At 50.1% G+C, this 18513-nt stretch overlaps 8 protein-coding genes and 1 non-coding gene across 9 annotated transcripts; 5 read left to right on the top strand and 4 right to left on the bottom strand.

The window, feature by feature from the left end:
- Positions 1 to 26: 26 nt before the first annotated feature.
- Positions 27 to 2576, bottom strand: EJ05DRAFT_291969 (uncharacterized protein). Its single transcript, XM_033740540.1, has one exon. The coding sequence runs from the start codon at positions 2368 to 2370 to the stop codon at positions 157 to 159; it is 2214 nt and encodes a 737-aa protein (XP_033603094.1). The 5' UTR covers positions 2371 to 2576; the 3' UTR covers positions 27 to 156.
- A 1-nt stretch (position 2577) lies between these two features.
- On the top strand, positions 2578 to 4926 carry EJ05DRAFT_291917 (DEAD/DEAH box helicase-like protein). The gene is made up of 3 exons (XM_033740539.1): positions 2578 to 2863; positions 2913 to 3349; positions 3396 to 4926. Exons 1-3 carry the CDS (start codon positions 2606 to 2608, stop codon positions 4828 to 4830), a joined length of 2130 nt encoding a protein of 709 aa, XP_033603093.1. The 5' UTR covers positions 2578 to 2605; the 3' UTR covers positions 4831 to 4926.
- A 652-nt stretch (positions 4927 to 5578) lies between these two features.
- On the bottom strand, positions 5579 to 7212 carry EJ05DRAFT_474497 (nucleoside-diphosphate-sugar epimerase). The gene is made up of 3 exons (XM_033743614.1): positions 7132 to 7212; positions 6013 to 7074; positions 5579 to 5965 (listed from the first exon to the last, which is right to left on the bottom strand). Exon 2 carries the CDS (start codon positions 6999 to 7001, stop codon positions 6048 to 6050), a length of 954 nt encoding a protein of 317 aa, XP_033603092.1. The 5' UTR covers positions 7002 to 7074; positions 7132 to 7212; the 3' UTR covers positions 5579 to 5965; positions 6013 to 6047.
- A 286-nt stretch (positions 7213 to 7498) lies between these two features.
- On the bottom strand, positions 7499 to 7581 carry EJ05DRAFT_t29. The gene has a single exon. It is a non-coding gene; the product is annotated as a tRNA-Thr (tRNA).
- A 125-nt stretch (positions 7582 to 7706) lies between these two features.
- Positions 7707 to 8789, top strand: EJ05DRAFT_484345 (uncharacterized protein; the record flags this gene model as incomplete). The annotated part of the gene is made up of 4 exons (XM_033745332.1): positions 7707 to 7748; positions 7783 to 7845; positions 8165 to 8448; positions 8534 to 8789. 4 exons carry the CDS (start codon positions 7707 to 7709, stop codon positions 8787 to 8789), a joined length of 645 nt encoding a protein of 214 aa, XP_033603091.1.
- Positions 8790 to 8824: 35 nt separating this feature from the next.
- On the top strand, positions 8825 to 9362 carry EJ05DRAFT_291713 (uncharacterized protein). Its single transcript, XM_033740538.1, has 2 exons — positions 8825 to 8987; positions 9036 to 9362. Exons 1-2 carry the CDS (start codon positions 8909 to 8911, stop codon positions 9296 to 9298), a joined length of 342 nt encoding a protein of 113 aa, XP_033603090.1. The 5' UTR covers positions 8825 to 8908; the 3' UTR covers positions 9299 to 9362.
- Positions 9363 to 9408: 46 nt separating this feature from the next.
- On the top strand, positions 9409 to 11765 carry EJ05DRAFT_291681 (alcohol oxidase). The gene is made up of 4 exons (XM_033740537.1): positions 9409 to 9805; positions 9865 to 9941; positions 10040 to 11154; positions 11204 to 11765. Exons 1-4 carry the CDS (start codon positions 9518 to 9520, stop codon positions 11608 to 11610), a joined length of 1887 nt encoding a protein of 628 aa, XP_033603089.1. The 5' UTR covers positions 9409 to 9517; the 3' UTR covers positions 11611 to 11765.
- A 1502-nt stretch (positions 11766 to 13267) lies between these two features.
- EJ05DRAFT_498590 (uncharacterized protein) lies at positions 13268 to 13761 on the top strand (the record flags this gene model as incomplete). Its single annotated transcript, XM_033746706.1, has 2 exons — positions 13268 to 13421; positions 13478 to 13761. 2 exons carry the CDS (start codon positions 13268 to 13270, stop codon positions 13759 to 13761), a joined length of 438 nt encoding a protein of 145 aa, XP_033603088.1.
- Positions 13762 to 13805: 44 nt separating this feature from the next.
- EJ05DRAFT_436608 (uncharacterized protein) lies at positions 13806 to 18177 on the bottom strand (the record flags this gene model as incomplete). The annotated part of the gene is made up of 4 exons (XM_033741755.1): positions 13806 to 16867; positions 17105 to 17199; positions 17248 to 17414; positions 17464 to 18177. 4 exons carry the CDS (start codon positions 18175 to 18177, stop codon positions 13806 to 13808), a joined length of 4038 nt encoding a protein of 1345 aa, XP_033603087.1.
- Between the last annotated feature and the right edge of the window lie 336 nt (positions 18178 to 18513).

Raw genomic sequence — 18513 nt, 5'->3', positions numbered from 1 at the left:
CCTCTACGTATACTTTGGCAAGTCACGAGTGTTTTTGATACCCGCAACATCTCTTTTTTAATAGTAATCTTAGTACTAGTACGCACAACTAATTCCCCCACCATATGATCCTTACTTCGCTCCCCATCTCTCTCCCCTTCGCCTCCCCTCGCTCCCCTACGTCTCACCCCTCCACTCCCCTTCACTTCCTTCATCATCTTCCCATGCAGGATATTCCACCGCGCCCATACCCTCTCTCGCCTCCTCTCTCGCCCTCCTCTGCGGCAATATCCGCGGCTCAGACGGCCCAACCAACAATCCTCCTTCTGGCACATCCTCGGGTTCAGAATCATCCCAAGCCAGCGGCGTGCCCTCGATGGCACGCGCCTTGGCAGCAGCCTTTTGAGAAGCAGTCGTGCGAGCGGAGTGGGGTACAGGCTTCGGAACCTTGGGGTCTGGGCGGGGTACTTTGGCTGCGGGGAGCGAGGGCGGAGGCGTGCGGAAGCGTTTCGGTATGTAGACGTTAGGATGCGGGTTTTCGGTGTCGTTGGGGTTGGGGTTGGTGTCGCCGTGCGAGCGGGCGCGGGCAGGGGCGTGGGTTTTGATGCGCTTCATGCCGCCGTGCGTGCTCCATAAAGGGGTGTATGTGGTGGTGTCGCGCCAGGATGTGAGGTCAGAGATGGTGGGCCGGGAGTTGGATTGCTGAGGTGCTGGGTTGGAGGATGGCGTTGCGAGAAAGGGTGGTGGGGAGAGCTGGAGCATGTCCCAGAGGCGCAGCTCTTCGGCGCGAGAGCGCTGGGCGTCGATGTATTCTGCGCGAAGTTCAGAGGCGGTGGTGTGAGGGTCTGTGTCGGAAACCGACATGTCGTCGTCGTCGTCGTTGGAGGAGGACGAAGAGACTGTGTCGGATGGCTCATTGGGTTCTGCTGCTTCGGTTGCCAGGGTTCCAGAAGCAGTCGAGGCTTCGGTGAAATGAGACAGGCCAAGTTGGTACTCCACGTATGCCTGGGTCAACACACTCCGACCAGAGTCAGCTGTATTCTTTCTCGTGTTAGATGGCGGTCGTTCATATACGTCGAGATCTAGTCTTCGGGGCAGGGTCGCCCAGTAATCCTTCGAGTTGTGCTTCATCCCCAGCACGTCTATTGCAGCCTGCACGTCCCATTCGCGAACTCGAGCTTGCGGGTTCCTTGAAGGGCGATAATTCTCAGAGCGGATGCGGGAGGATGCTTGGAAGATAGTTGCTTGGACCAAACGTCGTGTGATACTGATGGCTAGCTGGTGGAAGTCTTGGAAAGTGGTGTAGTAGATGGACGGGGACTCTCCGGGGTCACAGATGTCTTCCCAATGTTCGGCTTTGGAGTTCATGAAGACGCGCTCGGAGAGAGAGATCCAGTTCGGGAGGTTCAATAGATCTGCAGCTGGGACGGATGCGAGTGCATGGGAGGACATGGCTTCATTACTAAGCCCTTGATCAGAACTTGGGTCATCTGGCTGTTCACCGTCGGTCTGTGATCCAGCAGCGTGCTCCTCCATGCCTGCTGCTCTCGCGTCTTCGATTTGCTCGGCCGTCTCCGGGGTGAGAAGCCAGTAAGCTCCATGCTTCTTCTTCTCCGCTTCAGCATCGAACTTGTCTTGCCGCCAAGATAAAGCTTCACCTGCCATGTCCAAGCTCCTACAACACTCTTCGCTGAGTTCTACCGCGGCATCCACGTCGCCAAATTCAGACAAATACAATTGCTGATCATTGAGTACGTGCTCCTTTAGTCCATCCTGGAGCAGAAGGATGTATTCGCGGACCTGTATCTCAGACTTTGTTCCTATTGCGGCAGTAATCTTAGGTAACGCGTCTATCCCAAATCTGGCGAGTGCGCAGAACATCACATTCTTCTCTCTGGCAGTCCATATCGACGAACCAATCTGTGAATTGAGACATTGGTATTGGGGATCCTGAGCTGGGTTCTTGTTGCAAGCACCCCTTACTTCTTCGTTGTAAAGCAGGCGATACTCATCGATGTAGTGCCCAGCCAACCTGTGATGTCTCCTCCGATGATGGGGCGTGGTATCTCTAGTCTTACGCTTGCGGCTCGCAGAAGACGATGAAATCACTCTCGAAGAAGATTTGGTATGTGATTTCTGGGCTCCAGATTTCGCGTCCTTGCGTTCGGACTCAGAATTCTCTACTTTGGATCTTTCTGGCTCAGAATTCCCTGCCTTGAACTCCTCTGGCTCAGCAATCTCCACTTCAGACTCATCTACTTCAGAGTCGGATGTCGTTTCGTCAAAGACATTCTTTACAGGTGCACGCTGTCGAATTGGAGTAGTACGGAAATATGAATCTTCGGAATCACTTTCTCCTTCGTCGTTGGAAATGGGGTCTTGCGACGCCATGTGGTCTACGATCTAGATCCATAAACATTTGAAGCTTCGGACTCGAGCTGTCCAAGTGGTTGCCTGTGGAGTCCTAGAAAATTGGCTACAAAAGAATTGAAAGTTTGGCTGGGAAACGTGACCGCGCGTCAAATCGTGTGAAAGTGGGAGTGCTTGGCATCACTTGGCGCGCCTTCTCGGTGACGTTTGCCCGTGCCTACGATGCGCCCTCCTGGCTGCTCAACACCGTCTCCACATGTACAGATTGTTCTGCGCAGAGGCTCGACGGTCATTGATATATAAGAAGAATGTCCAGACCCTTACCCAAAGAGCATTTACTGCCCGTGTCTCGAAAATCACCTGCCATGAAGACAAAAAGGCACTCTCGCCTCAAACCCCAACAGCCATCAAACTTCGCAGCTATCAAGAAGAATGTATACAGGCAGTATTATCATACTTGAAAGATGGACACAGGCGGCTCGGAATATCTCTGGCTACCGGAAGCGGAAAGACAGTACGCATGCTATCTTCCGTTGCTATCTTGTTCTTACTGACTGCCATAGGTCATTTTCACACAATTGATCGATCGCATCCAGCCCCCGAACAAGCGAGCGACACGTACGCTAGTTCTTGCTCACCGGCGTGAACTTGTAGAACAGGCTGCGCGTCACTGCCAGAATGCTTACCCACACAAGTCAGTCGAGATCGAGATGGGGAATATACATGCTAGTGGTATGGCAGATATAACCGTAGCCTCGGTCCAAAGCATAAGGTCTAGCGATCGAACCTGCAAGTTCGACCCTTCACGATATAAGCTGGTGTTAGTGGACGAGGCACACCATATCGTTGCATCACAATACCTCGACGTGCTGGATCATTTCAATCTGAAAGACTCATCAAGCTCTGAGCATGGAACCGCACTAGTGGGAGTGTCGGCAACCTTTTCACGCCTTGACGGGAGACAGCTCGGTCAAGTGATTGATCAAATCGTTTTCCACAAGTATGTCGCTTTTACACGCTCAACAATTACTGCTCACACAATTCAGGGACTACATTGATATGATCGGCGAAAAATGGCTGTCAGATGTTATATTTACAACAGTTGAATCCCATGCTGACATTCGAAAGGTGGGTACTATGCCCACCGGCGATTTCCAGGCTGGTGCTCTTTCCAAGGTCGTGAACACCGACGAGATCAATGAGATCACTGTACGAGCATGGATGGCTAAGGCAGGTAGTCGCAAGTCGACACTTGTCTTCTGCGTAGATCTTAATCACGTCACTCAGCTTACGGCGACGTTTCGAAAGCATGGTTACGACGCACAATTTGTAACGGGAGATACTCCAAAGAAAACTCGCAGTGCTCGCCTAGACGCATTTCGTAATGGGGAGTTCCCAGTGTTGCTCAACTGCGGTGTCTTCACGGAAGGCACTGACATACCCAATATTGATTGTGTGCTGCTTGCTCGACCAACGAAGTCACGTAATCTCCTAGTTCAGATGATAGGACGGGGCATGCGACTCCATGCAAACAAGGAGAACTGTCACATCATTGACATGGTAGCCTCTCTGAATACTGGGATCGTGTCTACGCCAACCCTCTTTGGACTTGATCCAGCTTCTGTTGTTGAGAATGCCAGTGTTGGCGAGATGAAGACCCTTCGCGAGCGGAAAGAGCAAGAGTTGGACCGTGAGAAACAGGCTGCCGACCTTGCGCGGAAAGATTTACCTACTGCCACTCCTCGTGCAAACACCTCCATCAGTTTCACTGACTACGACTCCGTTGCCGATCTACTTGAGGACACCGCAGAGGAAAGGCTGATTCGGCGATTGAGTCAAAATGCGTGGGTTGGCGTGGGTGATGACCGGTATGTCTTGACGACCCAGAAAGGTGATTACTTAACCATTGAGCCAAGTGACAGCGGCTTTCATGTTAAGTATACCCAAAAGCTGCCCTTCTCCGCGAAGTCTAAAGTTCCCTTTGCGAAGCCTCGTCAAGTTGCGGACTCGGAGACATTCGAGCATGCCGTACATGCTGCCGACACGTTTGCAACCGAAGTCTTCCAGTTCATTTTCATATCGAAACATCAGAGTTGGCGTAGGACTCCAGCATCAAGTGGACAGCTTGAGTTTCTCAACAAATTCAGAGCCGAGGACGATAAACTTAAGGCACAAGATATCACTAAAGGTCGTGCGGGAGATATGATCACGAAGATTAAGCATGGTGCTCGGGGCCGATTCAATCGGATGGAGGCGAAGAAAAAGGCTATGACAAAACAACAAGCAAAAGATGAAGTGGCTGCGAATATGGCGATGCGTGAGGTCGTCTCTGTTGGTCCACTTATGCATTCCATGCCAGATACGAGCACACCAATCGCTAATGCAAACGAACGTAATTCGTCGGTAACATCACCGAGGGCAAAGTCCCAGCAAAAGAATGGTAGTCGAACCCTCGTGGAGGCAATGACGGCTCATCGATGACCCGAACAAGTTGATGATATACACTATATGGCCTACAATGTTGCGTGACGAGGCGGGCAGGTGATACCTGCTTTTGGTGCCATGTCTCAAGAGTATGATAGTGTATTCCCCTCCTGTATGCACCGAGATCATGAGTCGGGACCTACTTCGCGATCAGCGATACTCAGCGCGTCTCCGAGCCCCCAACGTCAATGGACATACACAAATACTGGAGCAACATGCGACCTGACTCGGCCCTACTCCTGGAATGGCAATTACTGCCATACGACGAGGATGCTCTGGTCATCTTGCCCACTATCTCCGACATCGGAACGGAACAGATCGGAATAATCCGCAAATCCTGGGAACTATGCGACAATGATAGCTAAACCTTGTCGTATCACGTGTATTTGACGGAACCCAAGTCTGATCTTTCGGCACGGATTCCCGCTCAATTAAGTAAGTGCTTGCGAACGCTTCTCAAATTCTGAAGCCTCTGAAGTACTGGGTCCAGCGGTTTTTACACAGGCGAAATCTTCACAGCAAATCCATGTGACATAGTCGCCTTTGTTCTAACCCAAACTCGTTTCCCCTTCCGAGAATCATGTTTTGGCTGAGCAGACCTCTTCTGAAGTATAGTCATACATCTGCTAGTCAAGAATCTTCGCCAGGCACATTACTGCCTCGATCTCGTGTCACAACGTTTTGGGCGTAGTGCAACATGATTTGCGAATGAAATCGAGCGTAGGCTATGACTTGACACCATATACTCGCATGCTGCCGAGAACGAGTTTCTACATATGTATAACTCAAGAAGATCAATCTGTAAGACCGAGAGGCCAAACACTCCTCCAGACTCGCACCTAGGCATCTCAAGCATTACAAAAGCTCGCTACCTTGCGAGCATGTAGTCACCAACGTTGTATACCGACCACTTTTTGTTGCGAGTTTCGCTCTATTTTTGGAAATGTATCTTCGGACCTACGATTACATTGCACTGACTTCACCCGGACGTCGATTGGTAGCCGGATAAAGTACTGTGAACATTACCTTTGAGCGTAGTCAGCGAGGCCATGGCTCGCATTGGAAATGTAGACTTGGACGAGGATAATAGATTTTTCAAAGGATTCGCGTTGTGGCTTTGAAAGCGTTGACAGTAAGCACGGTTCAGGTGAACTAAGGACTTTGACTGACGTTCAGGAGCATTTTGTATCATACAGACTTACTGCTTCCCACTTTCACGCCTCTCTAACATCCTCAATATAGTCTCTTATATTCTGCTCGAAATTACTGTCTTGTTTCATTCCCAATTTGATCGCCAACGTGTTGTCATAGTTATCCGCCCAACTCATCAATATCCGCTTCGTCTCTGGCTCCTCCTCTTCACGCAACAACGCTACTGCTTCCTTCCCACCGACCCTCTCCAGCGCATCAATCATGTCTTGCACACTCACCTGGAACCCCGGCACATTAACACTCCTAAAGTGCCTCGGCAGCGCATCTCCCGGCACGCCCAGCATATGCACCAGATTCCATACCAGTGTGCGCGGCGAGCACAGCCAATGTTTCCAACTGCGGTCTTTGATCGGAATGACACATTCCTTGCCCGCCAGCGGCTCGCGCACCATGCCACTCAGAAACGAAGATGCAGCCGCCGTCGGCTTGCCCGGTCGCACACTAATTGTCGGGAAGCGGAGGGAGAATCCATTGATAAACCCGCGCCGCGTGTACTCGTTGATTAGGAACTCGCCCATCATTTTTTCAACGCCGTAACTAGACTCGGGCGTTGGTAGCACACTCTCAGTCAGGACAGCAGGCAGCGGATGCCCGTACACGGCCCCGGACGAGGCGTATATAACGCGCACGCCCGGGCACGTGTGTCGTAGAGTATCAATGAGGGCTCGTGTAGCATCGACGTTGACGCGCATGCCAAGGTCGAAGTTGGCTTCGGAGCCTGAGGACATGATGCCATGGAAGACGTATACGGCATCTAGATCGGCAGTAACCACACTGGACGATGCGTCGAAGAGATCTGCTTTGATGCATTTTGCGTTCTGGGGATGTTTGGCACTGCGCGGGATAGGGGGCTCGATGATGTCAGTAAGTATTAGGGTGTGCAATGGGTCGGCGAGAAGTTGTTCGGCGAGAATCTGGCCGATGAAGCCTGCGGCACCGGTGATGAGGATTCTCATGGTTGAAATTGTTGAGGGGATATGGTCTTGAATCTCAATCGGCGTACGTGATTAGACTCGAAAGGCTATCAATCTGTGGTTCACATTCATTCGTAAGACAATCCTGATTGGTTCAAACAGTGAGAAGCACTTATTATAGTGATATTTTTCCCTGGCTTTATAAGAAATCATGAAAGCATCGAAAGCAGGTCTCAACGGATTATAAAGTCAGTCCATAGATGTTACCGGCGCAAACCCCGCTCAGGCCCGGCGGCCAAAATGCCGACGTCGCCTTTTCGGCGACTGCCAGCCCCAACTCTACGCTTATATCCAGAATCTCTCGTCCTTGTGTGACGGCATACTGATTTTCTACTTACGTAGAACACACAATAGAACTTGAAGACAGAGAATGCATGATCAAGTTTCAATTCATAGTTTTTCGTCAGGTCGGCTGGTCATAATAAAAAGTCAATGGTTGTGTTAGTCAGTTCGATGACAACAAAAACTCCAAAACAGAATGCCACCTATCAGAATCGAACTGATGATCTCCTCATCTCCCTAGCTATACTAGTGAGGCGCTATACCACTTAGCCAAGGCGGCTGTGGTGATGTGCTTGTTACCCAAAAACGCTTTATAATTTATCAAGCTTGATCCATCAGATCGCGTCTTTCGTAGCGTGCCCTTATGCGGTCAGCACTGCAGTTTACTCGGCCCTCACTCTGAAAATGTCTATGCAGCACACCGAGAGACAAGGACAGGCTGACTTCGTAAGTCTTACATCCATGTCTCGTACCATATCAGATTCTACTCATCTGTGCCGATGTCATGAGCTTTGCGCACGCAAGTTTGAACATCAATGCTCATGTAAGCAGTGGTAGATATTGCCCTCCCCAGTGACAAGCAATCTAATTGGACAATCAAACACCACTCCATGTCAGATCAGCAGTTTGTATGCTATTTCAATTTCAGACTACAGATGATAGTGGATGTGAACTGCAGTATCCATCTCGAAACTTAAATGACGGCATCACTTACGCATCCAATGCTGTTTTGAACACCTTCCGCAGTTACCCGACATAACGCGGGACGCCGCCGACGCTACAGTCTTTCCTGAAAGCTCAAGTCGGATCTCCGTACACCTTGAACGAAGAAGCATACAATCGACAGCTACAACAACATGAAGTTCTCTAGATTAGTACCTCTGCTTGTTCCGATCATCCAAGGATGTCTCCTCTCATCGCTCGTGGCAGCGGTGCAAGATTCTGATGACTGCCCTACCCAAGCGCATAACAACGCTACAACACGTTATCTCAATCTTACTGCCATCAACGCTGTGGATGGAAAATCTGTACTTGAATGCTGGCAGCTTGGGCCCTTTGCGACATCGTCTGTTTCGGGGACCACGGGCTCACTTGCTCTCTTCTTGGGCGACACATCGAATGCAACGTATTCAGTCCTACCTCCCAGGTATAATGGAGGGGTCCATACTGCACCTGCCGTTCAGTGAGCAGAGCCACAAATCTAGAATTGGTGTATGCTGATCATATACTAGATATGTCTTTTTCGCGTCCGGCCTGGCTCACGTAACACTTCCAGAGAGTTCAGATGATGCATGGATTCAGGGGGGCAAGTACGGGCTAGTCATAGCAGCCGATACTTCTGATATCTCTGAGAAGGGTCATATCACGACGTATCCTAGCGACGACGATACTATTGGTCTCCAAGTGCCCCTCAAGGATGGAAAAAGGCCCAAGTACTCACTATTGCATGCAGGGGCGTGCAGATGGGAGGACGTGGTAGGTTCTTAGCCCCGAGATCCACAGCAGCTCTGGTAGTCGACAAGCGGATGATGAAAGAGTCTCCTCCACATCAAGCTTTCAGATTTTGTTCTTCAAGATGTTCTGATTGATCGAAATTGCCGTATGGTATGATTGTTTCTTTTGCATCAGCTTCAGATCAATCAAACACACTATGTTCGCCACAATGGTGTTCCTACTGCTCGACCAGTGAGTAGTGTCTATTTTACCTTGATATCCACTCAATGAACGGACAAGCGGAACCCCACACCACAGGCGATGTGTCATCTGCGTCTCATATAGCGCAACGTAGTTATACAGTGGCGTCTGGGGCGAGCAAACGGCGTAGGCGGCGTGTTGTGAGTTGCGGGGTCGCTCGGCTCCAATTCACTCGCCAATCTCCACGGGTCTCCTGTAGAAGACTAGGCCCACATCCGAGCGCTAGTTTGCCGATTGACAAGATGCACTATTGGCCAAACAATGCCATGTTGGCGTCCCTGAGATGGGTTTTGCCTACCTAGGTTCGACGCTGATCTTCCATGGGGTAGTTTCTGGATGCACTTTCCTTCAAACTTGAGCGATCGGCGTGACCTGGTGGAGGCGTTGCTCACAGCGCGGCAATTACTTGCATTGTCGTGTGTATAAAACTATGGTTCCCGTGTAACCTTCGATCCCTCTCTAGGTTGGACACATTCTACACCTTACAAGCCCTTTATCTCCATTGCATCCATTCTCACAAAATGACAGTTAACGGGACCAACGGGCACACCAATGGTACGAACGGTCATGCGGCCTCACTACCATCCCTCGACCAGTTTCTTTCCAAGGACTATGACTTTGTCATCATTGGAGGTGGTGCTGCTGGCCTCTGTGTTGCCGCTCGGTTGACAGAAGACCCCAACGTGTCTGTTGCTGTACTCGAGGCAGGAAAGAACAAACTCAACGACATGATCGTTGATACACCGGCCATGCATTTGCAGGCTTTGGGTGACCCCGACTATGACTGGATGCTCTTTTCAGAGCCACAGGTGCGAAGAACTTCCGATGGCGCACTACCCTGAACACCAAATACTGATATTACATGCAGGGAAACTTCAAAGACAGAGTCCTGCACTATCCTCGTGGTAAGGCTCTCGGTGGATCGACAGCGATTAACTATATGATGTAAGAGCCAAATTTTTATTCTTGATAACCTAGCATGACCTTCGGCAGTTGTATACAACATTTGTGCCACGAGCGATTAAGTAACACATTCAATATAGGTATGCACGCGGATCAGACGCAGACTTCGACGACTGGGCAGAGCTTGCGGGGGATCCAGAATGGAACTCTAATGGCCTTAAGAAGTATTTCCGCAAGCACCAAACTCTTGAGCCTTTCGATGACTCTATCACGGAGCGAGGGACTATGCCTTTCGTAGGAGAAAATCACGGTTTGGAAGGTCCAGTACGCACTGGCTTTAACAATTTCAGGCTACCAATCGAAGACGATATCATTAAGGCGGCCGATGAGGCTACAGGCTTGACGAAGAAACCTATGGACCCATGGAGTGGTGACCACATCGGCTTCTACAACACCCTTGGTATGGTCGCCAGAAACGGGCCACACAAAGGGAAGAGATCATATGCGGCCCGAGGCTTCTTTGAACCTAATCAGAATCGTCCTAACCTTGCCGTCCTTTGTGAGGCGTTCGTTGAAAAGATCGAACTCAACGGCAAAAAGGCTGTCGGTGCTACCTTCACCCACAATGGACAGCAGCACACTGTCAAGTCAAAGAGGGAAGTGATTGTCGCCGGAGATGCTCTACTCACTCCACAGATTCTTGAACTGTCGGGTATTGGAGACCCTGAGATCCTTCGCGCAGCAGGTGTCGAAGTCAAGATCGAGAACAAGGGAGTGGGTGCAAACTTCCAAGACCATGTTCTTACGGTCGGAGCTTACGAGCTAACTCCGGGCAACATCTCACTCGACGCAATCATCGATCCTCAAATGATGGAGCAAGCCCAGAAGATGCTCAAAGAGCAAAATTCGGGTCCTCTCACGTCCATCTGCAGCACGCAAGGCTTCCTCCCGGTGAGGTGGTTCATGACCGACGCTGAATTGACCGAAACAGTCGAAAGCATCCGAAAGACGGCGAACGGCTCAACGCCGTTCCAGAAGAAGCAACTCGAGCAAATCATCCGACAATTGGAAAGCGATACCTCCGCTAATCTCCAACTTGTTGCGGTGCCGACAGCTTGTAATACGGAAGATGGATGGGCCAACCAGAAGTCTATCTTCCCCACTCCAACTGATCCCAAGAAACCACACAATATAAGTCTCGCGGCGTGCTGTCAATATCCCGTATCTCGAGGCACCGTGCACATCAAGAGCTCCGGTATGTGTCATTAATCGCGTTCTTGTCGCATGTGACTGACAAAGAGTAGATCCAAAGGAAGCCCCAGCCATCGACCCAGCATTCATCAAACACCCTGCTGACGTCGCCGTCCTGGCCGCATCACAGAAAATGATGAACAAAATGCATCAATCCAAACACCTCTCTTCCAAGATCGCACGCCGTGTTTTCCCACCAGAAAACATGGACATGACTGACACTGCGCAAGCTAAGGCTGCCGTCAAGGAATTCGTACTTTCGGAGTACCACCCCTGCGGCAGTGTTGCCATGGGCGATGCCCTAGATTCTCACTTGCGAGTGAAGGGAGCAGAGGGCCTACGCGTCATTGATGCCTCTGCGTTCCCGAACAATGTTTCGGGTAATATCTGTTCTGCAGTCTACGCGCTTGCAGAGAAGGGTGCGGATATCGTCAAGGCGGATAACGGAATCAAGGTTTAATACTGGTGGAAGCGGAGACTTGGTCTACGAGTGATGCAGCGATTACTGTCCTACTGAAAGGCTCGGACGAGCCTTCAACTGTAACGTACCGATGTGCTTGAGCCTTAACAGTCGTTACATGTTTTGATATCATACATGATGCTCCTATTGGAGTCAACCTCGAGTCCTTCCTCAACATATAAGGCCAACAGTGTGATAGGCTACGTGCAGCTCTACTTTCATCTCTTAGTCGTCCTGCCATCGACACCGGCGGAGAGAAGAATCGAGTTCTTTGGCAATTTGCAGATAGCTTCAAGAGTGATTCTTTTTGATGTGCATCGTATCCTGGCGGCCGATAGTACTCTGTCTGATTGTCTGGATTAATGATGATGACCAGGCACCCCCCCTTACGTGCATTTCCTATGGGCTCAGCCGCACCACCGGGCTCTTTCAATCGTGGTGCATGCCCACAGTCACCCAATTTATCCACGATAAGTGGAACTCGTGTGACGGCGGAATTTCGATTTCAAAAAGCTGTTGGTAATCGATTCCTGTACCTCGACTAGAAAAGAATGTTGCCCGCCCGGATGGATGGTTCCCGGAATCTGAAAGAAGCAGGAGACACTCCCTAGAAATGCGCCAGGGAGCAAGGTATTTGCCGGCTGAGGGACGGTCGAGTCGTCTCGGAGCTCATTCCGAACACCTCAAGCGCTTGTCGGTATCGCATAAGATTCGCTGTGCTGACATCACACTTGGCGATGCTAAGTAACGAGCGGGGACGATGCTGATAGAGGAAAGTAGCTCAATTTCTTTCACTTTCCACAAAATCCTTTGATCATATGCGCGTCTTCCCAAGGCTAGACCATTGGAATGTGAACTGCGCCCTCTGATATGATAAATGGACATATCCCCTATAGCAAATCTTCTGCCCAAATCATAGCAATCTTGAAGTCGAGAAGCCAACTTTGAATGCTGGTCGAGATCTCCCGTGCAGCCGCTGACTCGAATTATAGATGCATATCCGAAGGTGAAGAAGGAGCTAAGCTCGGCATAATGTTTGAGCGTACAAGCCCATATGTCTCGCATATATTAGGTGTGACTTGGCAAAATGAATCCGCAACGTAGACTCACCCGGTCGGGTGGAACAAGGCTTGTGTCTTCTCAAGACCACAGCCTGGGCCTTGATCGCACATTGTTAGGAATACACACTATCGTGTGACACTTCCTGTACCTTAGTGCCATTCAACCAGAGTCCTGGAGTCTATAACATGAGATGATCGTGGCATGACCAAAGGTGTGGAGTTGCAGGCAGCAGCAGAAGACAGAAATCACTCGAAGCTTGGATGATATGACTGTTTCTTCAAGGCCACTGACAGTCCAGGTCTAGCCTTGGAACCTGGCAATCTTCTGCAGAGCATCGTCGATGAGTTCTGTGCATATCTATGCCACACATTGGATATCGTTGCATACAGGCCGATTTGTCCCCAAGATAGGATCCTAGTGAATTTCCGAGCCCCGCCGCTCAGTACGTAACAAGCACTTGGGCATCAACATTAAAGGCCCACGGAACCGTCAAACGGCGTACCCGCGACATTCCATTCCTTTACCCCGCGCCCCAATCGCTCAGATCAGAGCATATTGCGCCCACGTCGACCACAGCACGATGAGAAACCTCACGATGAGTGTATCGATAGGGACGAGCGATGCTAAAGCAGAAGTCCAGGCTAGAAGTGAGACTAGCAAGGGAAACGGAGGAGGCAGCACTGAAGTGATCTCAAAGAATGGCTTTTGCAATGAGAATTCCTCGACCCTGACCTGTGGTAGCGCATTGGGTTAGTATCTCGGACTCTACTCCGAATGATTACTTGGCTCATTAGTAACACCACAGACTACATGTCATTTGATAAGAGTCCCGAGACTACTGGACTCAGCTCGTCACGACAGCCAATGCGATCTGTGCTGAGTCAGGACAAGAAAGTGATACATCAACCGGTCAAAGATTATCCCGATATATCTGTCAGGATGACAGGCAAGGCGCCTTTTGACGCAGAGTCGAATTGGCAACGCCCAATGATCAATGAGCTGGCAGCTGGCGAGGAGAAGCTTTTTGGAGGGTCAAAGTCAAGCATCTCGAGAGTGGAAGGATCATATCAGGATGAGAGAAAGGGGTAGACAGTGATGATCTGTCGTGTTGAAAGTATATTTGTTCCCAAGAACTATCCTTCGTCAACCTCACGGTTTGCCTTTTGGACTAGCTTAGTGCTCTCTTCAAGAGCGTCAGTACCAACTTTCCAACTGCGAAGCACTACTCCTTTTTGACCAAGAATGTCCTGCGCTCGGGCCCATCGTTGTCTCCACATCTGTTCCCGTTTGTTGACCTGAGGATAGTCATGTCGATATTGACTGTTTGAATCAGCTTGCCCAGAAGAGGTACTGTATGACTGCGCAGTCATTTTGGAACTATTATTCCAGGACGGATTATTATATGGCATGGAGCCGTCACCACGACCTGAGTTGTCTCGCGTCCCTTGGTCCTGGGCTCCGTACCAATACGACGAAGCGGACGGCAGATTATTGTATACAGACACTATCTTTTGCTTGGCACTGGATGTATAGGACTGTTGTTGATCGGAAAGTGATAATGGCTTTGGTGGTGCAATAGGTCTGCTTTGGTTCCAAAGCTGAGCTCGTTGCTGTGCACGGGAGTCCTCGATTGATGGCGTAGTAGATACCAAGGTCGAAGTGCGACGCGGTTTCGGGGGTGGAGGTGGATGCTTCTTCTCATTGGTTCGACTATGGCCTTCAGCGGTGCTGTTATCATTGTCGATGCCTGGACTGCGAAGTGAGACAGGTTTTCTAGGCGGTATTGGGGCTTGGGAACGGGGTGACATTGAGCTTGCAACCTCGATCGATGGATTACACCCCGGAGAGCGGTCTATTGGGTACCTCTGTGGTGTCGGGCGATCGAATCCTTTAGGCTCTAGGGGTACCTCGTCGTCAGAGATATCAATCAATTTCTCTTGATCACCGTGCCTTCTGGCAGAAGTGGACTCCATGGGTTTGCGAGGAGGCAGCTTTGGCTTCTGTTCGGAGCGATCTATCTGACTTCTCCGCTGCTCTTCAATCTCCATGTCGCGCAACGATGCGGCTATTGCAGCCTTATAATCTGGGTCATCATCGTCGCTCTGCCCGCGGGCAGCAGCACTCATTTGGCTGTTTCCCGATTGGCCCCGTGCTGAACCGACTCTATCGCCGGTAAGAGGCCCCATTGACGAGTTGAAAAACCCACTACCACTGGAAGTTGTTACGTCTCGTATGAAGACGGCGAGAACTCGTCCAGGGTTTTCGAGAACAAAGTCCGTATACACCTCTAAATCGGCCTCACCGCTATCACCAACCAAAAGAAACTTTCTTTCGGGAAAGTCCCGAGCGATCTTATCCAGCGTCCCTTTCTTGCGCTCTGCTACAGGCTCAAAGATGCCTTGAAGCATGCCACTGTACTGCTTTAGATGAAAAGACCCAGGAGGGAGTCCGGCAAGGGTGAAGAATTTTGATACCACAGGGAAAAGTTGCCAAGGTGAATTCGAGACATAATGGAACTGAACGCCCATGTCAGCTAATCGGCCATACCAATCGCGTACACCATCGATGGTAAGGTCGTCAAGTTCTCGAATAAAAGCATTTCGAAAAATCTCTCGGGCTCCACTGCCAATGGCAGAATGCTTCAGGGTGTCATCCACATCACTGATCAGACTGACACCCTTCGGCCGAGTCACATTGACTTTCTCTGTGGCAGAAAGCTTTTCTGAAGCCAAAACACGTACATGTGTCGGCACGAAGTCCAGCGCAGCGCGCACGCTGAAGTGACCCGCGGCGTTCGTTGTCACGGTCCGTTGCCTCGAAATGTCTTCATTATAGAAGAATACGCTGATCGCCGTGTTCGCCATTGGGCTCGCCATAAAGGGTTTGAGCCGAGTCATGAGATGTGTGTTGGCTTGGCGTAGCTCTTGTGGGGTCATATTTGCAGGCTGATTCCACGAAGCTCGCTTCTGGATTGGAGTCATGTCTTTCGAGCCATTGCTTCTCATGGATGACACAGATGATTCGTGTCGCAAATCATGAATTCGTGCGTGCATAGTAGAATCAGGAGATGTGGTTCTGCTCCGGCTGCCGAGAATAGTATTACTAGCCTGACCATTTCGAGAACTTTCGCTATACTGGCCCTTAGAGGCAGTTTCAACTTCAGCTTCTCCCTTTCTCATAATATCTTCGGCTTCTTTAGCAACATACGCCTCCTCTTGTTGTGATGTCCTAGCTTGTAGTCGATCTTGATAGGGCAAAGGGCTGGAACTCCGACTGGCTGAGGGCGTTGCTTCTTGTGATGGTGGGGCCGGGATTCCAACCAGCTGGCGAGCTAGTCCAATGAATATGCGCTGCTTCCGTGACATCATGCCCTTAAACGGAGTGTATATCCAACCCCTGACATCTACGTCCACCACAGCATGGTCATCCTCGTACTTCTGCCACTCTAGGCGCCAAAATTCCTCGTCTCCAGGCCCCGAATCTTCCAAGTTTCCGCTGGTTGCCGGAGCATGTCTCCTATCTGGATCAGGCTTAGACTTGACATGTTTTGTCGCGTAACTAGGAAATAGTATCATTTCCTCCTCACCGGTTCGCACCACTGTAGCATCAGGAAAGGCACCAGGGCTATTATCTTCCACATCTTGAAACTGTGTATCTCTTCTCCAACCCTCTGTGTAGCTCTGCTGGTACGACTGCCTTAGCTCATTCGCTGCTTTGAAATACCCGGCCAATTTCTTCCTTCTGGTACCAGGTTCACGCCCCTCCGAGCGCAAGCTGCTGAAATCGGTATTTCCCACACCTTCCCTCCATGAGCCGGTCGACGATTCGGATCTACTCATCTTGACTCCATCTTTGTTTCGTCCTATTCCTGGCAAGTCTTTGCGCTGTTTCACTCGCCGCACCAAGTCTAAAATGCGGCTGGGTCTACGCCTTCGGTTCAGGCTTTGCCTATGTACTATATAACGATAAATCTGGGCTTGTGCGCGGTGGCGAAGAGATGGGAGCGTTTCGGACCGGAACTTCCAAAGGCTCTCGCGGGCGCGCTGGTGGGTATTGGGGAAGAGGTAGCGGAAGAGTGATTTTTTGCCGTGAAGGTGGCCTCGATTTCGATACGGGGGTAGAGGAGCCACTTTGAAAGCGACATTCGTCGGTATATGAAGGTGTAGGTTTAACAATCTGTGGACATGCCAGGTTGCTGAGCAGCTTAGTACAGGGGAAGGGAACCAACGTCATCATCACTGGGACCGACGCACAGACCTTCAAGCTTACTCGTTCTAGAGCAATTATAGAAGACTCCACGTAGGGTTTCACGTTTCGCCTTATCCTCATGACCTTTTCCCTCTAGAGCGGGACGTTTCCACACATAGTCATCATACATATATAGATCATGATTGCAAAGATCTTTATAAGGTTAAAATTACCTTCCAAAGACTGTCTGAGACGCTTTTTCGCCATGCATCCATAATATCGTACCATACCTGTCCTCGCAACTCCTCTCTTTCCATTTCATCAAGATGACGCGCGGATCTTACACCATCAGCTTTGAGTCAAGCACAAATGCTTTAACAAACTCACGGGTGAAGCTTATCATGCTGCCAGAATCTTCCGTGGCCCCTCTCACCAAGAGCGACACCACTGACTAGAGACCTCGCACCTTCTTCCGTGGATCGTGCGAATAAGAAGGTAAATATCATGTAAGCTACCCAGAAGAGTGCTCCAGTGTACGAACGGGCTAGGCCTGACTTGCAGAGTCCTAGAAGTTTGTCAACATAGTCAATACCGCCAATTCACGCATATCAGACCTGGGCAAGTGCCAAGCACTACAACATCTGGGTTGCCATTTTCGTCGTTGACATGGAGGGCCAATTGAGAAATGGCTAGTTGAATGAACAGCTTCGACAAACTGTATTGTCGAGCTGCATTATAGCCGTCCGCAACGTTGAAGGATTCCAGGATGTTCGGTGCCGTCTCATGATCGGCTGGTATTCTGTGCATTACATGCGTCCCCGAGGAAGTGACTTGTAGCACAGCTCTTCGAACGGCAGATCCGGAAGTCTTTAATTTTGGCAAGAGAAGGAGACCAAGAAGCGCTGTTGATAGAACGTTGACCTGTAATGTCTCTTCCCAACCATAGGAGCTGCATTTGAAAGTCTTGTTCCGTATGCCTGCATTCAGAAGCGCAGCATCTATACGCTTTGGATAGTTGGTGGCCCGATCTGCGAAGGCTTGGATACTGGTATAGGAGTTCATGTCTAGTGACCACACTTCGACCAACCCATTTCTTCCCACCCGTTGTTCAATTTTGTGCTTTGCAGCGATTCCGCTATCGATATTACGCACTCCAATGATAACCTTCGAGGCACCCAAAGAGGCAAACTTGATAGCGGCTTCAAATCCCAGTCCAGTGTTCGCTCCCGTTATCAAGATCGTCTGCCCGTCGAATGATGTTGTGGGATCCACTGGTGGCATCCATTTTTGACGGAGCAGTCTATAAAGCCCTGACATCTGAAATATCGAAAGACAGGGGGAAATGTTAGGTTCTCTCCACCATATATGGACCCAAACAGAACTGTGGGACTTGTAGAAACACAGGGATTAACCCTACGGTCTCGAATGTGGTCGCCTGAGGATATTCTTCAACTCATGAAATGACCCGTACTCTGTCTGTTGTAGACAAGAGTAATGTCATGCTATCTAAGACACGTAGCTTATGATGCCGATGCCGAACAGGATCACGTTGGAGGTACAGTGCCTTAGCTGTAGAAACCCACCTAGTGGTGTAAATTATTAATATGATATCCAAAGATGGCGACAATGTTGTTGTGCCTTGAAGATATTGTC

The sequence above is a fragment of the Pseudovirgaria hyperparasitica genome (genome assembly GCF_010093815.1).
Source record: "Pseudovirgaria hyperparasitica strain CBS 121739 unplaced genomic scaffold EJ05scaffold_4, whole genome shotgun sequence".
NCBI lineage: Eukaryota > Fungi > Ascomycota > Dothideomycetes > Acrospermales > Acrospermaceae > Pseudovirgaria > Pseudovirgaria hyperparasitica.
Note: the sequence above shows the minus strand (reverse complement) of the source record. Positions and strands in the feature narration are given on the sequence as shown.